General features: G+C 38.1%; 4 protein-coding genes and 1 non-coding gene across 15 annotated transcripts in view; 2 read left to right on the forward strand and 3 right to left on the reverse strand.

Annotated features, from left to right (window-relative positions):
* Positions 1 to 4,365, reverse strand: part of dcaf6 (ddb1 and cul4 associated factor 6) — a 17,298-nt gene extending 12,933 nt beyond the window's left edge. For 8 of the 11 annotated variants that reach the window (XM_025064062.1, XM_025064061.1, XM_025064059.1 and 5 more), the window contains exons 1-2: positions 3,785 to 3,872; positions 850 to 911 (exon numbers count right to left, since the gene is read on the reverse strand). In XM_025064062.1, the coding sequence (XP_024919830.1) occupies positions 850 to 911; positions 3,785 to 3,872 (150 nt within the window). Of the gene's footprint in view, positions 1 to 849; positions 912 to 3,784 lie in introns of all 11 variants that reach the window. The other 3 variants (XM_025064060.1, XM_025064054.1, XM_025064063.1) reach the window with 3 other exon arrangements.
* A 1,476-nt stretch (positions 4,366 to 5,841) lies between these two features.
* mpc2b (mitochondrial pyruvate carrier 2b) lies at positions 5,842 to 11,374 on the forward strand. The gene is made up of 5 exons (XM_008328033.3): positions 5,842 to 6,262; positions 8,446 to 8,486; positions 8,778 to 8,862; positions 9,398 to 9,509; positions 10,406 to 11,374. The coding sequence occupies exons 1-5, from the start codon at positions 6,169 to 6,171 to the stop codon at positions 10,464 to 10,466; spliced, it is 393 nt and encodes a 130-aa protein (XP_008326255.1). The 5' UTR covers positions 5,842 to 6,168; the 3' UTR covers positions 10,467 to 11,374.
* An 870-nt stretch (positions 11,375 to 12,244) lies between these two features.
* On the reverse strand, positions 12,245 to 14,728 carry rpl24 (ribosomal protein L24). The gene is made up of 6 exons (XM_008328034.3): positions 14,639 to 14,728; positions 14,437 to 14,512; positions 13,654 to 13,764; positions 12,860 to 12,996; positions 12,507 to 12,570; positions 12,245 to 12,375 (listed from the first exon to the last, which is right to left on the reverse strand). Exons 1-6 carry the CDS (start codon positions 14,641 to 14,643, stop codon positions 12,295 to 12,297), a joined length of 474 nt encoding a protein of 157 aa, XP_008326256.1. The 5' UTR covers positions 14,644 to 14,728; the 3' UTR covers positions 12,245 to 12,294.
* LOC112488360 (small nucleolar RNA SNORA23) lies at positions 13,321 to 13,498 on the reverse strand. The gene has a single exon (XR_003052336.1). It is a non-coding gene; the product is annotated as a small nucleolar RNA SNORA23 (small nucleolar RNA).
* Positions 14,729 to 15,419: 691 nt separating the features above from the next.
* Positions 15,420 to 19,411, forward strand: part of cep97 (centrosomal protein 97) — a 5,751-nt gene continuing 1,759 nt past the window's right edge. Inside the window, 9 exon segments of the mRNA XM_017039754.2 lie at positions 15,420 to 15,575; positions 16,581 to 16,723; positions 16,848 to 17,006; positions 17,198 to 17,299; positions 17,377 to 17,490; positions 17,591 to 17,757; positions 17,858 to 18,022; positions 18,111 to 18,283; positions 18,649 to 19,337. Coding sequence (XP_016895243.1) covers positions 15,539 to 15,575; positions 16,581 to 16,723; positions 16,848 to 17,006; positions 17,198 to 17,299; positions 17,377 to 17,490; positions 17,591 to 17,757; positions 17,858 to 18,022; positions 18,111 to 18,283; positions 18,649 to 19,337 — 1,749 coding nt within the window. The 5' untranslated portion in view covers positions 15,420 to 15,538.

A 19,411-nucleotide genomic window follows, 5' to 3' on the forward strand; every position in this document is an offset into this window, starting at 1 on the left:
GTGCATGTGCGCGTGTGTGGGTGGTACACAGAACATCAATTTCCACACTTCTATTAGCCCCGGGTCCAGTGGACCCAAACATCTTATATGCAATAGAAATGTGTAGGGGGGGTGTATGGTGTGTGGTCATTAAATATGTATTCTGATATATGTTCTTCACAGAAAATGAGCCAAAGCCAGTGAGTCTCAGTTTGAAAAAATAAATAATTATATCATTTTTCTTTTATTAAAAAGTGAAAACGGGTCCCACAGACCCGAACACCACACAAGGGTTAAGAGTAAAAAAATTAAGTGCCTGAAGAAAAAGAAGCAGCAAACTCCATTCAGAAGGCCCATCAATCAGACCAAGACAAGCTAGGACAAGACTGTTAACCACTGAGACCACTGTGTGGCCTGCGCAGCTTTAAACCTACATTTCAATTAATGCAGAAAACTAGTAACACTCAATATTGCTTTTTGCTTCTCTACCCAACAGTGTAATAAAGTGTTTCCTATTAAGAAAACAAGCTGCAGTTTAAGTGAGTTACAGTCCCAGCACAGAATTTAATGTTGTTGCCGTACTGGAGAAAGCAACAGGACTGGGCAAAAGTAATATAAAAAAAATCTTCATCTAGAAAGCCAAAGGATGAGATGAAGCCGCATGAGTGACGCGTGACTTTTCAGTCAGCTTCAGGTTTCTCAGAGACATCGACCCTCTGACCTGAAGTCAAAGATCCGCCCTCACACACAGTCCCAGGCCTCACTTAACCACCAGGGGAAAAAGCAAGTGACCTGTTTCCATGTGTGAGGACACACACAGATACTGACATAAACACAAACGCCAGAGAAATCCATGTATAAGGTACTTACACAGCCATCGTGTACATTGAGTGTAGCTTCAAGTTTAAGCCTCTGGACAAACTCTCTTCTACCTGTGAAATAAAAAAACAATTTAATAAAACTTTTTTTTTTTTTTACAATATGCTGCTGAAAACAAATTATAGCAGAGGGGTATTGCACAAACGTAGTAGGTTACCTCAGGATAACTGAGGTAACCTATTCTGGTCCATGCAGGATTCATTCAGCCTGTCTGTTAGCCTATTCAGGAGAAGGAGCTATTCTGGAGAATAAATCACCATAGTAACTTAGCCAGGCTTTGTCCGGTGTTCTCGCAACCCACTTCAGAATAAGTTAAGCAGGAATAATCAACGTATACCAGCTTGAACCCTTATCTTGGTTTTGTGCAATACCTCCCAGGAGAAGAGTCAGGAATGTATATAGTCATTCAAACAAATATGTACAATACACTGTGTCATGTACAGGTATATAGTAGGTAGTGTTGAGCGTCTGCTGTTGTGTGGGGTCGTACACCTACAACCACCTTATAGGAAAATTCCCTGCAGCTCTCGCTGCCATTTTATAAACATTCCTAAGGTTCTTTCCCTTTCCCTGTTGTCTTAATTTACATTCATGTAGTTCATTTAGACCAAATAAATAAACGCGAGCTGTGCCTCTCTCTGCATTATATACAGCTGTGAAAACCTTTTTTGAAGTAATTACAATGAAAGAAAGTTTCCAGAGAAGCAATTGCACAAACTTGCCCAAAACAACTATGAAAATGTGTCTCTTCTGCTACCAGAGTGTTTCTATCCAACCTGCACTGGCAGGTTTTATCAGCTGAGCAGGAATTATTCTGTGCCTGAACTCATACACATGGAGCCCCTACCGTGTTTGACAGTCAAGCTTCAACTCACGAGGACTAGTATAAATGTCATGCATTAAAGTTGCATGAGAGTGAGCTGTACAAAGCCCTACTGATGACATGTCAGTGTGTTACACAGACTCAGCAGCGGAGATGGGACCAAGGATTAAATATTGGAAAATGGAGTGGAGGCGTGGACAGATTTGATGGGACAGTACCATTGACGAGTTGTTTATTTTAGATGGAATCAAGACCAAGAAACCTTGTCTTGCAGCTGGAAAATATAAGCCAGGATTTAAAAAGCAAAGATTCCAAAAAATTTAGGCCTATAGCCTTGGGTCATGACAAGTCTGGGTACATGGCAGAAAGTGAGTTGAAAATACAAGGAAAAGGCTTATGAAGAAAGCCATCCAGAGAGATAGAGCTAAAAAACATACAGCAGGTTAGGGTGGTAAAAACTGTGAAAGGACGGAAATGCACTACCAAGTGGACAGTGTGTGTCCCGAATCTTTAAAAAATGTCATACTCTAACATTCGGTAATATCAGATTAAAGAAAAGTAAATAGATACTTTAAACAGATATTTTAATAGTAAATTATATTAAGAGTACTAGTATTTGCCACTAGATGAAAGCAGTTGCTGTAATCATGTTTCCATTTAGGATTTTATTATTTTAGAATTCTTTTTTTTTTTTACTTGAGATGGTCATAAACAACATTTAATAAAAAATAAAATAAATAACCACTCGTCATTATTACTAATTGTTGCTTTGCTTCACAATGGTTTCATGAAACTTCTAGATGTTTCTCTGACAGACATCAACAGTAGCCACTTCATGTTACCCCTCCACCCACATCTTCCTTCTTTCTTGAGCTAAATATATCCTACAAGAGCTCTGACCAACACACTGCAGAATGAATCCTACACTCGTACACAATACCAGCTCGGACGGTATCACAGTCAGAGAAGCTAAATGCAGCGCTGACCAAAGCTCAGTGGCCTGTAAATCTGCATTCAACAATCATCAGATGCTGACTTTATGACAGGATTGCGGCCCGTGGGAGCAGCAACACTGTCCTGTGTTTAATCTGCAACAAACACAGGGATTCACAGCAATGTGGCCTGTCCTGAAAAAGCTCACTCCACTAAAGAGCCCTCGTCCATAAGGGAACAGCTCAGTTTTATGGCAGTGCTTTTAGTAATCTGAAACTGCAACAACTGGATATAAAACCATATGTCAGCTTCAGCATCCAACGGCAAATGCAACCTTTTCAAAAGGAGCCTGTAGCTTTTAAAGAAAGGTACCAGGTTTCAGATTTTCCAAAATTGTAGGCATCTAAAGTGCTGTATAATGGAAATATACAATATGCACACTTACTGTTTGCAAACACAAAACTAATTCCTCCCCTGCAGGGGGTGCTATATCGATGACTGTAAAATCATGGCCCATGGCTTGAGTGCTACAGTATATGACATTAACTTGTCATTCATACAACGTTTTTTTCTCCAGAGTCTTATAACTACATTTAGGTTTTGAGACTCTTGGTTGTCCATAACAAGTGCACCTCTGAGCTAGGGCAGTGCTGAAGGGTACAGTGCCTGTGGTGCTGTACACCTCAAATGATGCTTTTAAAAAACAAAACAAAAAAAACTAAAGTTGACGACTATATAAAAAAAGCTAATATTTTAAGATGTTGCAGCAAAATAATCTTAAAATGACATCTAGCAACAAGGTTGCTTTTGGAGATTTACAACAGGAGTTTATCTCCTCTGAGGCTCAGAAAAACCCAAATCATTTTACTATTTTCTATTTCTTGTATACTTTATTTAAAATATTACTTTAAGCAAATTCCACACTTGTTGTTTAACCATGATATTTATTATTTTTATATTTCTGTTGTTATTGCTCTCCCAATATTATTATATTTATTAGTACCATTTTCTCAGAGTTGTGTTGTTGGCCGTATTTTCTTTGCAGCTGATTCCAGCCTCATCAGCTCCAGATGCAGACTCTTTAATATTAAAATTTCACTCACAGCTCCTGGAAATCTTTTCTACAGACCCGTTAGCATTTTCCTTGACAACTGTTTCTTTTGTTCTTACCTAAATAGTTGCTCCTTATGATGTTCGGTTCTCCGTATCCAATTAAGCGTTTGTTCACATCCCAGACTAGGTTTCCAGAGTAGGACATTGTGACCAAATGTGTGTAAATTTTAATAATAACATTGAAACGAACGCAGCTAACTGCTTTCCTGTTGTTGTTTTTGTTGTTGTCGTTTCTGCCTCTCGCCCAAACGTCAGTCCGTCGGGACCTTGCTAACGTTAATTAGCTGCGACACAGCGTTTCCATTGCCTGATAAAGAGCAGAAGAATTATCCAGGGTCTAGTCTCCTGTGTACAAATGCGTTTACACCGAATGTGGTCACTCAGCTCCCGGGTACAGCTGTTCTACTGTCCACAGTCTTTGAGCCTGGCCTGGTTTATCTGTGCTGCAGACAGCCGTCAGCTGAGCCCTGACATCGCGATAGAAAAAAACAGAGGCGCTTGTTTTCTCATACATTAACAACCATCAGGGGCGGTGATTAGCTTCCAATGTTTTGATTTTCAGATTAAACTACAAATTTAACAACGTCAAAAAAATCCCCAGACCATTAATTATTTGTATGTCCCATTTTCTCGTGTTTTCATATTCCTTTGATTTCAAGCGAGGTTTGTTCTTTTTTGAGGTAAATCCTTGGAGATGTTTTCGATTCGATTGTATTCTGTTCACGGGCCGTCAGATTCTATAGGTTTGGAGACAAAGCTCTGTGCAGAATACTCAATAATACTCACTTTGCTTTTTAAAAAGCATTCTTAACCTATTCCAAACAGTTTTAAATTTATTTTTCTCGTAAAACAAAATCACATCTTCACCATTCGACCCAACTCCAATTTTGACTGCAGTATAACACATTGATATCTTCCTTATGAAAGCATATGTAATATGTCAGTAATTAAAGAGTTCTAATTGTTCCTTCTACCACATGATGTGCTCCCAGTCTATCTCGGGATACCGTTAGGCTTAAGTGTCTCTCCTGCAAACGTTGAAAAGTGTTTTTTCTTTGTTTGTTTGTCGTTTGTTTTGTTTTTTGCGAAACCATTTATGTTGAAAAACTATGCATTGTTAGTTTCATGACAAGTCTGAAACCCACGTCATACATCTTTTTAAAAAACGTATTTGGAAATTTTGAATACCCGTTTCATTCGAGTCCACCTAGCTGAGACATGCCGGCGTCAAAAGTATTACCGCAGAGTGCGCCAATCTCATCGACGTTCCCACCAGCTGAACCAATGTAAAGAGAGTAAACAGAGGTCCCCGCCCCTCGCGCGGTAGGTTGCATTTCTAGAAAGTCACCTCCTCTGACCGACTCTCAGCCAGTAAAGCTGCCTATTGCTAACGACGCTAAAGCGCTAGCACGAGGTGCCGATCGTGTAATGTAGAGTTTTGTTTATAGACTAAAGTAATTTCATGCGCGTTCGCGCGTCCTACTTAACGGGGTGTGCTTGTAACGTAATTTCATTTTTTTTTAATTAGAAAATATTTCCTTAAATATGACAATGAGAAAAGGGTAACGTACTCTTAATGTAAACATGTACATGCGATAACTAAAGTTAGCCAAAAACACTATAATGTACGGTGGCCCTGAAGGTTAAAACACATTAACATTTCAGAAAACACAACAAACATTACAGAAAACACAACGACATTTCGGAATACAGACAGAGTAGGGACTGCTATTATTTTAAAAATTACATATTTGTCTAAAAAGTTAGCCTAAAGGCTAAACGAATTCCCCAAAGTCTGTCAAAAGATAGCGAACGCAAATTAAGAGATAAAATAGATGGTTTTTCATTAAACACTGCTAAAGCAGCTCGACACTAAAACATATTGCCCTACCCCCCAAATTATGCATAGAACATATGAAAAGTGACCAAAATGTTTGTTAATAATATATATATTTTTAAAAGTTATAAAATTATTTAATAATAATTATTATTATTATTGTTATTTAAAAAAAACAAGAAGAAAAGTGCGCTAAATTTATATCGTTTGTTATTTGACAGACCTACCGACAGAGGACTGTCTGTTGACAGGACCATGGTATTAGGAAATAAAAGTAGATAATCCGGAAGCCAAACGACTCGCAACACTAGAGGACGGCAACGGCCAATTCATTGACAGACAAGAGCGGGCGAAGGTCGAAAGTAGGACGGCAGCATCCGCCTCTACTGTATCGGAGCCAAACCTCCTGAGTTTATAATCTAGTTGATGTGGTCGTGGAAGTGATTGACGGAAGAGAAGTCAAAGTTTTTTTTTTCAAATCCAGTGGCTCATTAACGAAGGACGCGGTGCTAGCATAGCTAGCATTGAATCAAATAGCCTCTAACTTGAGTGTCTTGTTCAGTTTCTTCATCCTTGTGCCTCCTCTGTGTGAACATCTACAGTCATGGCTGCTCTTAGGGCTTCTTACCACAGGATTCTCAACAGCATAGAACATGTATTACCCGAAAAACTGAAACCGATCTACAACCATCCTGCAGGTAAGTCAGATCCTGGAAACATGATCGGAAGGACGGAGTCTGTTTTGACAGCGATGTCTGATGCACTCACTTGGCCTTCTTGTATAAATAATTAACATCTATAGTGCTGGTATAACTTAACAGAATCAGTAAATCAATTAACGTTAGCCAAAATAACATCGACAATGACATTCTCTCTCGGACAATGTCACTTATTTTATCCATCTGATCAAATGCCCTTATCCGGGTTTTCATCGGGTTGCGAAACAGGCCAGTATACTAAATAGCAGTTGTGTTTTCGTTAAATTGTTCTTGCATGTAGCCTATTTGGAAATGTTGTCTTAACAAAAACATGGCATGTTATTTGGCTTACCTTAAAGTTAAATATGGACATACACATTTGGTTTTAAGTTAACCAAAGGTAGGTACATTTAAAATTTTAATGTTAAGTGAGCTAAAATCATGAGGTGTAGTACCATATCTAAGCTAGCTAAAATAGCTTACAATTCTAGATATCTAAAAATACCTAGAAGCTGGTCTAAAATATAAATGGTTTAAAAACAATGTAGCAATATTAGCTAAATAAAATGATAAAACAAAAATACTTTCTTTTAAAATTTAGCAACTAATAACTGCAATTTAGTCAAAAAAAATGAAAAAAAATAAGTAGAAACCAACCAGACATCAGCTACAATTTGCCAATACATAGCATAGCCTGGAGTTAGCAAAGTTAAAAAAAGAAAGAAAGAAAAATAAAGAATTTGCCCAAAAAAAAACTAAGTATGCCACAAGTTGTAACAGACATAGATGATTGTCAGCCTGGTTGATGATTTCATGTTTTATGGTGCTTTAGACAATTATTGAATGTGTAGTCTCTTGGAAAAGGTGTAACACCTTTCTGTAAAGTTTCCACAGACATAGACAAATCCATATTATGAGTTTGTAGTGTCCACTTACATGTAGCCATAATTTAATTTAAGTTCTATTACTTCCATTATTAGATATTATAATTATTAAATACAGTGACATTATACACCATGTCATAGGCAAAGAAAAACCGTGTTGCCTTTTACACTCTGGAGAGAGTAAACAATGATTTGGGTCTGAGAAACTTTGTGCGTGTATGTGGTTGTTGCATATTGCTGTATAGGGGAATCTGACCTACTAAGCAGCTCAGTGTACGTGTTTTAAAACGCACATTGTTTTGTTAAAGAATATTCATTAATGTTTTTCAACCAGCATGTTTGGAGGCGAGAAACAAGAAAACACACATTGAAATTTATGGAGGCCACAAAAATGAGCATCTTTATTTTCATTTATCGTGCGATTATTGATATATGTGGATTTATTAATTATTGTCCCAGGCCTTGGTAACAACACAGATGGTGGAGTTGACCCACAGTCATCTTCCTCAGATGTGATTAGCAGCTACACAGTGTCCTTTTAACAGTTCAGCCCACTGTGGTGATCAGAAACATGGTGACAGCTGGTTCCAGATCAGCAGGTTTTTTAGGAGTTTCCGTCTCCCTGGGTTTTTGACTGCAGGCATATAACATTTTCCACCCGGTAGTTTAAAAACACACAGTGGAATGTTGTCACTGTGATGTTGACATGTCCTTGGTTGTTATATATGAAACTGAGTGGGTCAAGGTATTTGCAACAAGCTTTCTTATAAAAACAGCATGTTTAAATGACAAGAACACACATAAAATGTCAGCTTTTGATTTTAAAATATACAAAGGCAATGTTTATTTATACCTCATGTGAGGTAAAAATCCGAATTCCAAGCACAGTAGTGCAGCTCCCACCACACTTTGGGAATTCCTACTGTAGGCTAATTTTGTTTTCTTTTTGTAAAGGTTTTTCATGTTAAGTACAGTTTAGCTGAGGCTGGTGTTTGTTATTTTGAATCTTAGTTAAAATTATTGACCAGTACTCAGTTACCTCTTTGAATATATCTCATTTGGTACATTTTTGACTACTTTTTGTAGCTTACTTTTAGCTACTTCTTGGCTAACTTTTTAGACATGCGAGAAGTTTTGTTTCCCTGAATGATATGACCATCTGGTTCTTTCAGTTTTACTTGATGCCTTGTGCTAAAATTAGCAATCTTGAAAAGGGAAACCATGCAGTTAAACACAGCAAAAACACACATTGTTTCTTTGCCAATTAATTAATTTTTTGTATTGGTAACTTCATTGCAGGTCCTAAAACAGTTTTTTTCTGGGCTCCAGTGTTTAAATGGGTAAGTACAGTTACACAGTTTTGCTCTCATTTAAAACTGATTCACTACGAGTCTCTCTGTATTTGTTTGTAAGTGAAGCCTGAGGCAGTGATGCAGCTTTTAAGCTTGGTGGCTACGCTCTCTATGCATGTGAAAACGCTACAGTTGGTGACAGTGTGATTTGACATGAACGCTGGAGGAGAGTTAAAAGGTTCTAGTGTGTGAAATTTGGTAATAAGATGGTGTATTGTACAGTAAATAAAGTTGATAACGTTACCACAGCACAGACAGTAATGTCTTTTTGTCCTCCAGGGTCTGGTTGGAGCTGGTTTGGCTGATATGACTCGACCAGCAGATAAACTCAGCACCTCCCAGTCTGCAGTGCTGACAGCCACAGGTGAGATGAAGCTTTGTTAGTTTCACAATAATCGTTGTTTAAAGTGTGGTTTTGTATGAAGGTAAGTCAAAAAGTTCTGAGATTATTTTACAAATACGCACCATTTACATGTAAACACTTAACCACTACAGAGTTGTTGTCATTCAATGATGACGTTAATATGAGTGGTCTCTGACTCCCTGCTCCCTCCTCAGTTCACTTTCTCTCATTAATACTCACACACAGTAACATAATGAGCAATGTAACATCTTGTTTTTACAAGATGTTACAGTGCTCATTATGTTACACACTGGCAATTAATACCAATTACCAATAACAACAGCAGTCTAGTTAATAAAGTAGCACTAGGTGAATAATAAAGACACTTACTGTACATGCTTTTTTTTTTTTTGTACTGTTTTGTAGTTATTCTATGATGAATCTGTGTCAAAGGTTCACTGACGCTTCCACTTTTGCAATATGTCTCTTCAAACAAACTTTATCTGGTTCCCAACCTTGACCCTCATCATCTGTTTTTTTTTTTTTAACCCATCAGGCCTCATCTGGTCCAGGTACTCTCTGGTCATTATCCCCAAGAACTGGAACTTGTTTGCCGTCAACTTCTTTGTTGGCTGTGCCGGAGCCTCTCAGCTCTACAGGATCTGGAGGTTTGTGGAGACTTACAAGGGAAATGGAGGAGAGAATGTTTAATCAACTGACCTGGAGGTGTCAGTTAATGATCAATAACCAGGAAGGATCACATGATCACACATAATAACTGATTTGGGTGTATTCTCTACGTGGCAATGAAGGAGAAAAGTATGTGCTAAATAAAATGCAAAACAAATCCTGGACGTACACCTCTTCATTAGAGCTACCTCTAGGTATTACGGGTATTTTTTTTTTCCTAGTGGCCCTAATCATCGCCAGCTTCAAACTATGGTTCCATAGTAGAGCGTTTATCAAGCCTGTCTTATACATCTGCCCTACATGCAGACTCAAACAGAAATATTGTAACCTCCAAGTCAGAGGTTTTAACCTCCTTATATGTCCTTAAAGAACTTTTCCAAGAACAGTTGTAAAACACCTCAGGTCAACAAGAGCAGGTTATTAAAGATATAAAACAGGCAGACAGCCCAGATAAACCAGGGCATAGAGCAGAGGATGTCAGATATATAGGACTGTAAAATAAGTCAACAGTCAGTCAGCAACAAAAAAAGTGATATAGAATGTTAGAAAGCAGTGATTTCTCTTTTTTTCATGCAGTAACTGTTCCATTTCCTGGGTAGAAAACCTCAAAGTGTAACAGCATTTTGAGATCCATGTGGGGATCCTTATGATTCGTCAGTATCGTGAAGCTTATTTTCCATAATAATGTGTTTTTATGCATAATTTAAACAGTAAAATATAATCTGCAGTGACTTTAAGCATCTCTTAATCTTACTTGGAAAAGTATATTTTCAGGGAATTGTTACAGCATGCACATGATAATAAATCAGCAAATGAAAGAGACTGAATGTTTGCAACTTTAAAATCACTTTACTTTTTTTTTGTTCTGCTAAAGTTATGAACAGGAAAAAAAGGCACAGGCTAAAGCTGCTGCTGCTGCTGCTGCAGACTCCTGAGTAAATCCTGTTACCACAGAGTTGGATCCAAAGGGAGACTTGACAGCGGACATCCACCCATCTGCTGCTGCACCTCCAACACCACCATCTCAGTATGTCCAGGCCATAATCATAGTAGTATCATTTTTAAACCTATTGTTCCTGCAGGAAGTAAACTTTTCCCAAAGTTCCAAATTTCCTCAGGACATTCAATACAGCAATTAAAAAAGTACGAGGACATTTTTAGCTCTAGTCAACAAACGCTCAAGAACTGATGTCATCAACGCACATGTAGTGGTTGTATGTTTGTTACATTGGAATTTAGCTTTTAACAGTAACTAGTACATTAGTAGTTTGTCGGGAAGTTGTGGATTTGTATCACCTGTAACTAAACCTAGTACCTCAGACATCAACTCCTCAACGTGCTGAGGAACGCTAACGTGAACGACAGCATCATCAATCTCTGATTTTTATCAAATTATTTAAAATTTGTCAGCATCCTTTTGGCTTCTTTAAGTCTTTTAATCTGTGTTTTAATCCTAATTTATGATTCATAGCTTTTTTTCTTCCTGTAGTTGATCATTTATAGAAGAAACTAGAATTCACTGATTGTAAGTTCTCATCAGTGCCACACAAATTACAATCTGTGCAGATTTTTTTTTAAGATCTGTAATGACTACAGAGCTAAACCAGTTTAATATTTGAATATTTAATCATTACTGATGATGCCTTGTTGCTTTTAACAGAAGAGAATAGAGTGATTTTTTTGACTGTCTGTACACTGAATGATCTCTTTGTCACTTTTAGCAATAATTAAACTCCTTTTTCTTGATCTGCCATTTAAAAACAATGGCACTTTCAAGATTGATCTTTATGGCTCTGTGGCTGTGAAATGGCTGTAAAATGCTAATAAATATTGTTAACACCAAGTGGAGTCAGAATTCTTTTATCCTATCATTTAAATAATTCCAGTTTCTCCTCGATGAACTCAGCCCTTCAATGTCTATAACTGTGATGGTCAGTAAATGCAGGAGGCTTTGAGAGTGGCTATTTGTGTCCCTGGCAGCAGTTCACACGTGAGCCATTGTTTCCAATACAAACAGCAGCTCACCTCTACAAGTTTCAATGACTCCATGACTTTCAGAGTCACTGATTTCATGGGGAAATAAGTCTATGTTTAATTCCCCAAAATCCAAAAGTATTTTTGCTCATTGAGTATAAGATTGATGACAATAAATTGTCATCAATTACATATTTAATGTTAACGTTCAATTAAATTGTCTTGATTAAAAGCCGTCTAATTAAACTTGGATAGACCAAAGAATAAGTGGAACTTTGCGCCCTCTTCTGACCAAAATCTGAACTACAGACGAAAAATACATGTCTTGAATGGATTTTATTTCATCCTATTGGTGACAGAACAGGAATCCTCCACACTTTTTCTTTTTAATCCAAGTCTAGTCTAGCCGATACTCAGACGGTCGGAGTAAACTGACTTTAATTTTTCCTCCCAACAAAACACACATGTATGGATGTTCCATCACCTGTCTTGACAAGAAAATAGTACAATTTTACTGCAGATTACATTGTGTTAATCTGTACCATTTATTTCCATTTCATTAATATTTGAAATATTTTGTAAGTATGGTTATCCTTTCTGCACCAGTGTCATATTCAGTCATCACCACTGTTTATACAGAACTGCTCTCATGTATTACCCTGTGTAAACAAATGGGTTTCGGCAAAAAGCTTGAAGTCGAATTGGCTGTTATGGACTAACCAAAAAAGGGGCATACAAATGATGGTTTACCACAAAATTTTATTCACAACCATAAACAAAGAGTCAGGTTTAGCGTTTTCCACCAACACGGGGTGCGCTGACCTTCATGGGCTTAGCGATCTTGGGTTTCTGTGCAGCCTTGGTTGTGGCCTGCAAAAGAAAATCAATTCTCTCTTATTTATATGGTTTAAAAGCTACACTGTCTTGTACACAGACACCATTTACAATTAATTTTTAAAAAAAGTAGCTCAGAACTATATAATCATACAGAACACACTTACTTTTGCACTGGTTGCAGGGGGCTTCTTAGCTGCCTGCTTAGCCTTTTTGGCCTCCTTGGCAGCTCTAAGAAGAAATAAAAATGGTTTAAAATTTAAATAGAATTTATCAAGTAATATAGATCAACCAGAAAGAATAAATATATAAAGTCAGGATGGAAATGACAAGTAATCATTTAATCTAGTCTTTTCTGTCCACACAAACCATAGTTGTTCATAAAAGGTAGCAAAGAACACAACCAAGACTCTTCAGAAAAGTTAGGAATAGTTTATCCCCCTACCCTACATTTACATTCAACATATTTTCAGCAGCTTCTGAAGCAGGTGAAACCAGATTAGAATATTTGCGGCAATACCTGATGGCCTGCTCCCTCTGGGCCTTGCGGACTTCGGGTTTCTGGTTCCTCTTGGCCATGATCTCAGCCAAGGAGGCCCCAGTGATGGCCCTCTGGAATTTGACAGTGCGGCGGGTGCGCTTTTTTGCCACCTCTTCCTGTTAAAGACGGGTAGGAAAAACATTAATTAATGTTACAGAACTCTCAACTGTGTTATGCTGAAGTCTCTGTTGCTCTTTTACTTTAGAGTGGATTATTTAGCACATTATAAAACTGATGATCTTCAGCAATATTCTGCACTGTATACACCATTTTTCTTGAAATCCAACAGTTTCAGATTCTAATTAATTCCCATAACTTTTTAAAAACGATTTAAACCATCTAATAAATTAGATATTATAAGATTAATTTATACTGAAACATTACTTATTTACAGATTCCTGGCTGCTAACATTGGGGGCAGAATACTGATTAATTGTGTAGCCTGTTGGAGAGTTTGGAGGCTGGCCAAAGGAGAAGATGTCAAAGACGTCTCGGGCCAGTACTATGATCTCCATGTATTCTGTGGCTGTAGGTGCAGTGTGAGCGGTGCTGCCCGGCTGCAAAACACAGCTAGACAACAACACATCACACAGACCAACACTGTGCACACCATTCACCTACAGCCAGGGGTTTATACAAGGATTACAATTAATTTGGTGTTAGCAAGAAAGCTAACAAAAAGCATTCCAAAGACCATATGAGTGCCTTAGAGAAAGAAAAGGGTACAGAATGACCTAACATCAATTCTTCCTTCTCTTGTACCCAGTACTTACAGACTGGCCCTTCTTGTGCTTGCGTCTGTACAGCACAGTCCAGTTGATCTGTCTGGGGTTCCTCTTGGCCAGGAAAGCAGACTCACACTTGGCGTTCAGAAACTGAAACACCTAAGGAGAAAAAAAATCTTTGATTGGTCACAATGTTTACCTCATGACTTTCATATCAACACATCAATTATTCACCTGAATTAATTGATTTTCAGTGACTTATCTTTTGATATTTTTGTCAAGGTGAAAGACCTTTATAGAATTAGTCAATTAATAAAAAATAAATCGGACAAATACAATCAGCCTAGTTTAGTCATTTATATGGGTGAAATAAATGATGGTGGGAGCCAATCACATCGCATCAATTTCCACAGAATAATTGTGATATAGTGAAAATTAATTTATCTTAGCTGCATTGTAACGAAATGAGTGTGCCCACAGATGTCAATATTCTAAGTCGTACTCTTAGTTACCTATTTAACTTCTCAACAACACCATATCTTTACCCACATTGTCCAATAATAATATCGCAATAAACCTCACTCTAAACCTTTCTGTAAGACAGGCACAGTGAATCACCTAATAAAATGTTAGGCTGCTAAAGGTTAGCTTGTGGCTAACTTTAGCGTACTACAGTAGCTTCAGAGTAGACTCGGCCTCCAAGCATTTAATTCAGTAAACAAATACAATTTGTGAACATACGAAAACACGAATTCCACCGGATTGGCTTTATGTACAACGACATGGTTACTGATAAGACTGAACGGTAATATTGCGGCAGTTTGCGGTTACCTTTCCGTCTATCCTGGCATATCGACGGCCATGGCCGGGGTATATTTTATACCCGCTGAAACTGCACAACTCGACCCTGAAAACAACAAATATTGGACATCACCAAAAGATATGGGCATCAACGTCTTTTCTGAATCGGTAACATGTTAAAAATATTTATTAAAGAACAAAGATGGTATTTGATCGTGTTGCGTTCACTCACTTCATGATGGCTACGAGAGGGCACAAAACCGGAAAGAAAGATGACGGAAGCGGAAACCGAATTCAGACGTATTGAAGTCCACCTAAACTTTTTTTTTTTAACAAAACAATAAACAAAAACATTTGCAAGATTAAATATATTTAAGACGTTTAATGTATATAACGTACTGATTCTTGTGTAAAAAAAAAATCAAAGATGACGTTGTTGAAAGCCAATTACCATTTTGTATACACAGTCATTTGTTTTAATACAATTGACGTTGTGTGCACATATGGCAAGTTTTTAAAGATTGTTTTAAACTTTATTTTTGGACTTATGACCACAAAAGGGTTGCGTAAAACATTTGTCTCAGTCACCCATGTTTTTATTAAAACTATGTACAAGGCTTTGTAAGCTGAACGAGGCTTTGCAAATTGTTAAAATTAATTTAAAATCGTAATGTGTTGATCAATAAATCAGACTATTAGCGAAAATGCAGTGAAAAAGTACGGCAAGAATAAAAAAAAGTTCTTAAAAATTAAGCCCTAATGCTGTTGACATTAAATGCCAATTCCACATTAATGTTATCAAATCATCTGCTTAATATTAGACAGCTTTACTATGTTACAATTTAAAAGTTTTATAACACAATTGTAAAATTAAAACAGAGTTTTATACTAATTTAATTTTTACTCATTTAATCTTACTGGCGGGTTTTGTAAACATAGGCGCGCTGTAGTAAACTAAGCCAGTTGTAGTCTTTTTAAACCAGGATATAATCAATTATTATCCTGAATGCAGTTCGTCTAAACTCAGTTTCCCACAATTCTTCTCGGGTTAGGTTTGACGTTTCGCACTGATCTGTCGTTAACAGACAGAGTTGTTAGCAAACGTTCAGTGTTTGTGTTTGGTAGGAGAAGGATGGGGGTATCAGATTTAAAGTTAGACAGAAATGCGGGTAAGTAGTCCTTTGGTTGTTTAGTCAGGTAAACAGTAAATATTTGGGTTTGTTGTTCGGCAGGTGCTGTGTTTCTAGGTAAGCTAACATTAGCTGGCCATGGATCAACTGAGCGGAGCCGTTAGCTACAGACAAAATTCCGTAACAAATCATTCACCGACCATCGTATTAAACTTTGACATTTAAGGCACACTCACATTTTTTGAGTTGGCATCAAAATATATAATGTATACCGTAGACATTGCTTTCTTTAAGATTTATAATATACTTGTCTTTTGTCCGTCATAACAATAAACCTATTCGTATGTATAAACTACATAAATTTTACACCTGGCACCTACATAAAAAACACCTATTCGTATGTATAAACTACATACATACATTTTACACCTGGCACCTACATAAAAAATAAAGAGAGCTGAGGATTTGGATATTTTTGTATTCAATTTCCTGTATCGTAAAGTACATGTAAAAAGGAACAGATAGAGGTACAAAATATAGTGCTGGGCACTTCCTGTATGTGACCTTCTGCATTGGTGCACGCTTTCACCTGATCTCATGTCATCGCCATTTAATTGTGTACATGTGCCATAAATGTAAGCTGAACTTTTAACTAAAACGTTCCAAAGAACGTTTGAGTCCTAAACTGGTGCAGAAAATTTTATACATAGTTGGGCTTGTTGTTTTTGAAAAGGCTGGTCATTGTGAGGTGGTGATACATCAGTTCAGCGTGACTCAGCTTAGCCCTGTTGTTTACAACGCTGTGTCAGACTTATTTGTGTGTTATTTGTTACCATCCCCAAAATAAAGGACTAAGCCATCCTTCACTAAAATGTTTCCACTGAGATCAAAACCTTCTCACCGGAGCTATGACCCTGATGACACTAAACCGATTTGTCCTTGTGCAGAACTGATGCAGCGTTAGTCTCCACATTTGGTCAGTGGTGTTGTTGGTAATATTGATGAACAATCCACCAAAACTTATATATACTGTCCTCTCACAAGGACCTGTGGTGGATCTTTCTGCCCGGGGTTTGCAGAAGCTTGAGTCCAGTTTCACCTGCTCTGAAGACACTCACACTCTCATCCTGGACCGCAACCATATCATGAAACTGGACCATCTGGAAAGGAGCCCAAGCCTTCAGCAGGTTGAACCAACACCGAGATATACTTCTTTATCATTGCTCTTTTTATACAAACATAAATATAATAAAATACTCACAAGTGCCTCGGTGTATACATCGGTACTAAGCTCGAGCCATCTTTCCTCAGCTCTCAGTTGCAAACAACCGTTTGGTGAGAATGATGGGAGTGTCTCGGCTGACGGAGCTACGAGTCCTCAATCTTCCCAATAACAGTATTGGCTACATCGAGGGGCTGAGAGATCTCCCTCACCTGACGTGGCTGAACCTGTCTGGTAACAATATAAAGGTGGGAGAAAAAATATCTCTTTCTTTACTAACCTCCAGAGCAGCTAGTGGTTCAGAAAAACCTAAGTGTTTAGCAGCAATTTATCAAAGTGTAATTACACTCAGATTAATGATAGATATTCATCAAGTACACAAGAGTATCTTATCACTTACCACCTCTACTGCTTTATTCCTTTTACACCGATTACACAGGTCATTGAGCAACTCAACAACTGTGTTTCCCTCAAACACCTGGACCTGTCTGACAACAACATTTCAGCCCTTGGTGATATAAATAAACTGGTGGCACTGAAGGTGAGTCTGGTGGTTTCTGATTTACCACCAAATATTCTTTTTGAAAGAATGTGATGAAAGTGTTTCTTTTTTTCCAGACTCTCCTGCTCCATGGAAACAACATAACCACGCTCAGAACTGTTCCCACTCACCTGCCTAATCACTTGTCCATTTTCTCATTGGCAGAAAATGAGATTAGAGATCTCAATGAAGTAAATATCTTCTAATATCGTCATACATTAACAGGGATTTTCATTTTAATTGTATCTAGTGTTTCATTTAGTCATTTTTGTCGTCTGTTTTGCTCCACAGGTGTCATACCTGGCTTCTCTCCTTGAACTGGAGCAGCTCTCGATCATGAGCAATCCCTGTGTTTTGGCCACTCCTTCTCTGCCAGGATTTGACTACCGGCCTTACATTATGAGTTGGTGCCTAAATTTAAAGGTCCTTGACGGCTACATAGTATCTCAGAAAGAAGGGTGTGTACACTGGTTGGCTGTCTGACATTAATTGTTATGATTTACAAATGTTCACAGTGTTTTAATAAGTAAACTGTGATTGCAATGGACACAATGCCAGGTTGAAAGCTGAGTGGCTGTACAGTCAAGGAAAGGGGCGTTCATATCGACCAGGTCAGCATGTGCAGCTTGTTCAGTACCTTGCTACTGTTTGCCCTTTGACCTCATCACCAGCTCTGGAAACCGCAGAAGATGCTAAGCTGGAGAGGATCCTGAATAAGCAGAGGTAAACTTTGACTTTGAACACAGAAACTCCTTTAACAAACAGCTCTGTCCTGATATAGTCTGATGATTTTTTCTGTGCTGAATTTTAGGTTTCACCAAAAACAGCTGTTGGAGCAGGCTCAGGCAATCTGTCCCAGTCCGCCTCGTCCAACTCATCTCAATGTAGAGAAGCACAGTCCTTCAGATGTAACACAAAAAGAAGAAAGCAGAGAATGTGACACTGCATCTGGACCGGCTGCAGCTCCATCAGTCCCAGAGACAGGTACAAGAGATTCATAGTCTGACACATAAAAAAACAGCTTTTGTATCAACATTTTTTTTCAGTAAGAATCTGAAGTTTTCCAAGATAAACAACGCCAAACTATTTAATTTCACACATTACAATTTCTGATGAGACCTATAATCTTTATATTTGAGATGAATATCAAACAAGGGTGGAAATGAACAAAAATACACACCAAAGTGACTCAAACAAAACTTTGTTGTATTCTAATGTAGAATCTTATTATTTTAAAATATCACTTGGTAAAGGTTGCTGAAGAATTTCCAATGTTTTTTTTTTACTATGTGTATATCTTGTCTTCTCCATGTGCTATTGTTAAATGGTCTTGATGTTAATTTTTACAGAGCCAGTCGTGCAGTTCAATACGTGGGTTAGCTGCGATTCTTCCCACACACCGTTGCCAGTAGTTGGCAGCAGTAGGATCAGCGAGGAGCATATGTGTTTGGAGGATGTTCAGACCGATGAAGAAAAACTCCAGGACACACTTCTGTCTTCAGAGTCCACCTTTCTCCCTGTCCAGTCTGATCTGGAGCCACCAACGCTCCAGTCTGATAGTGAAGATGAAACAGAGACATTTGAACCAGATTCCTTGGCACCAAAGAGACCGGCTCAGACCAAGAACCACACCACGGGCAAGAAGCACTGCTCTCCACTAATGGAAAAGCAAGAGAGGAATGTTGTTGAAGATGATGCAACTTCGGGTGCAGCCGGAATAGTTGCCTCTCCTGGTCCCAGAGATTCTATGCAACAAGATGAACTGGAAAAATCCACAGATTTTTATAAAGCTGAGGTGAAAGAGACAACTAAGCAGGAAGCACAGGCTGGTACATGTGTCAACAAATCAGTGGACATGGAGAGGGCGGCAGTCAAAATACAGTCCTGGTGGAAGGGACACTACACTCGATTTGGTCACCCCATAGCCAGAGAAGTGCGAAGCGAAATCCGCCAACGCAGGATGCAAGAACACATCCTGTTTCTATATGAGAAGCTTGATAGGTAAAGAAAACTGAAAAGCTGCATATGGCTGCTTCCTGTTTTTATTGGATGTCTAAAATGGTTCTATTTATATTAATTATCTGGTGTATTTGCAGTGTGGAAAAGCAGTAT

The sequence above is a fragment of the Cynoglossus semilaevis genome, chromosome 16 (assembly GCF_000523025.1).
Source record: "Cynoglossus semilaevis isolate Cse_v1.0 chromosome 16, Cse_v1.0, whole genome shotgun sequence".
Taxonomy (NCBI): domain Eukaryota; kingdom Metazoa; phylum Chordata; class Actinopteri; order Pleuronectiformes; family Cynoglossidae; genus Cynoglossus; species Cynoglossus semilaevis.

Bases quoted from the DNA above. Each gene is read 5' to 3' on its own strand.
- rpl24 (XM_008328034.3), bottom strand. The intron at 12,571-12,859 runs GTATTGCCGCAA...ATTTCTTCTTAG, and splicing joins CAGAGGGAGCAGGCCATCAG to AGCTGCCAAGGAGGCCAAAA. The intron at 12,376-12,506 runs GTAAGTGTGTTC...TTTCTTTTGCAG, and splicing joins CCCCTGCAACCAGTGCAAAA to GCCACAACCAAGGCTGCACA.
- mpc2b (XM_008328033.3), top strand. From the start codon at position 6,169: ATGGCTGCTCTTAGGGCTTCTTACCACAGGATTCTCAACAGCATAGAA. The intron at 6,263-8,445 runs GTAAGTCAGATC...ACTTCATTGCAG, and splicing joins GATCTACAACCATCCTGCAG to GTCCTAAAACAGTTTTTTTC. The intron at 8,863-9,397 runs GTGAGATGAAGC...TTAACCCATCAG, and splicing joins TGCAGTGCTGACAGCCACAG to GCCTCATCTGGTCCAGGTAC.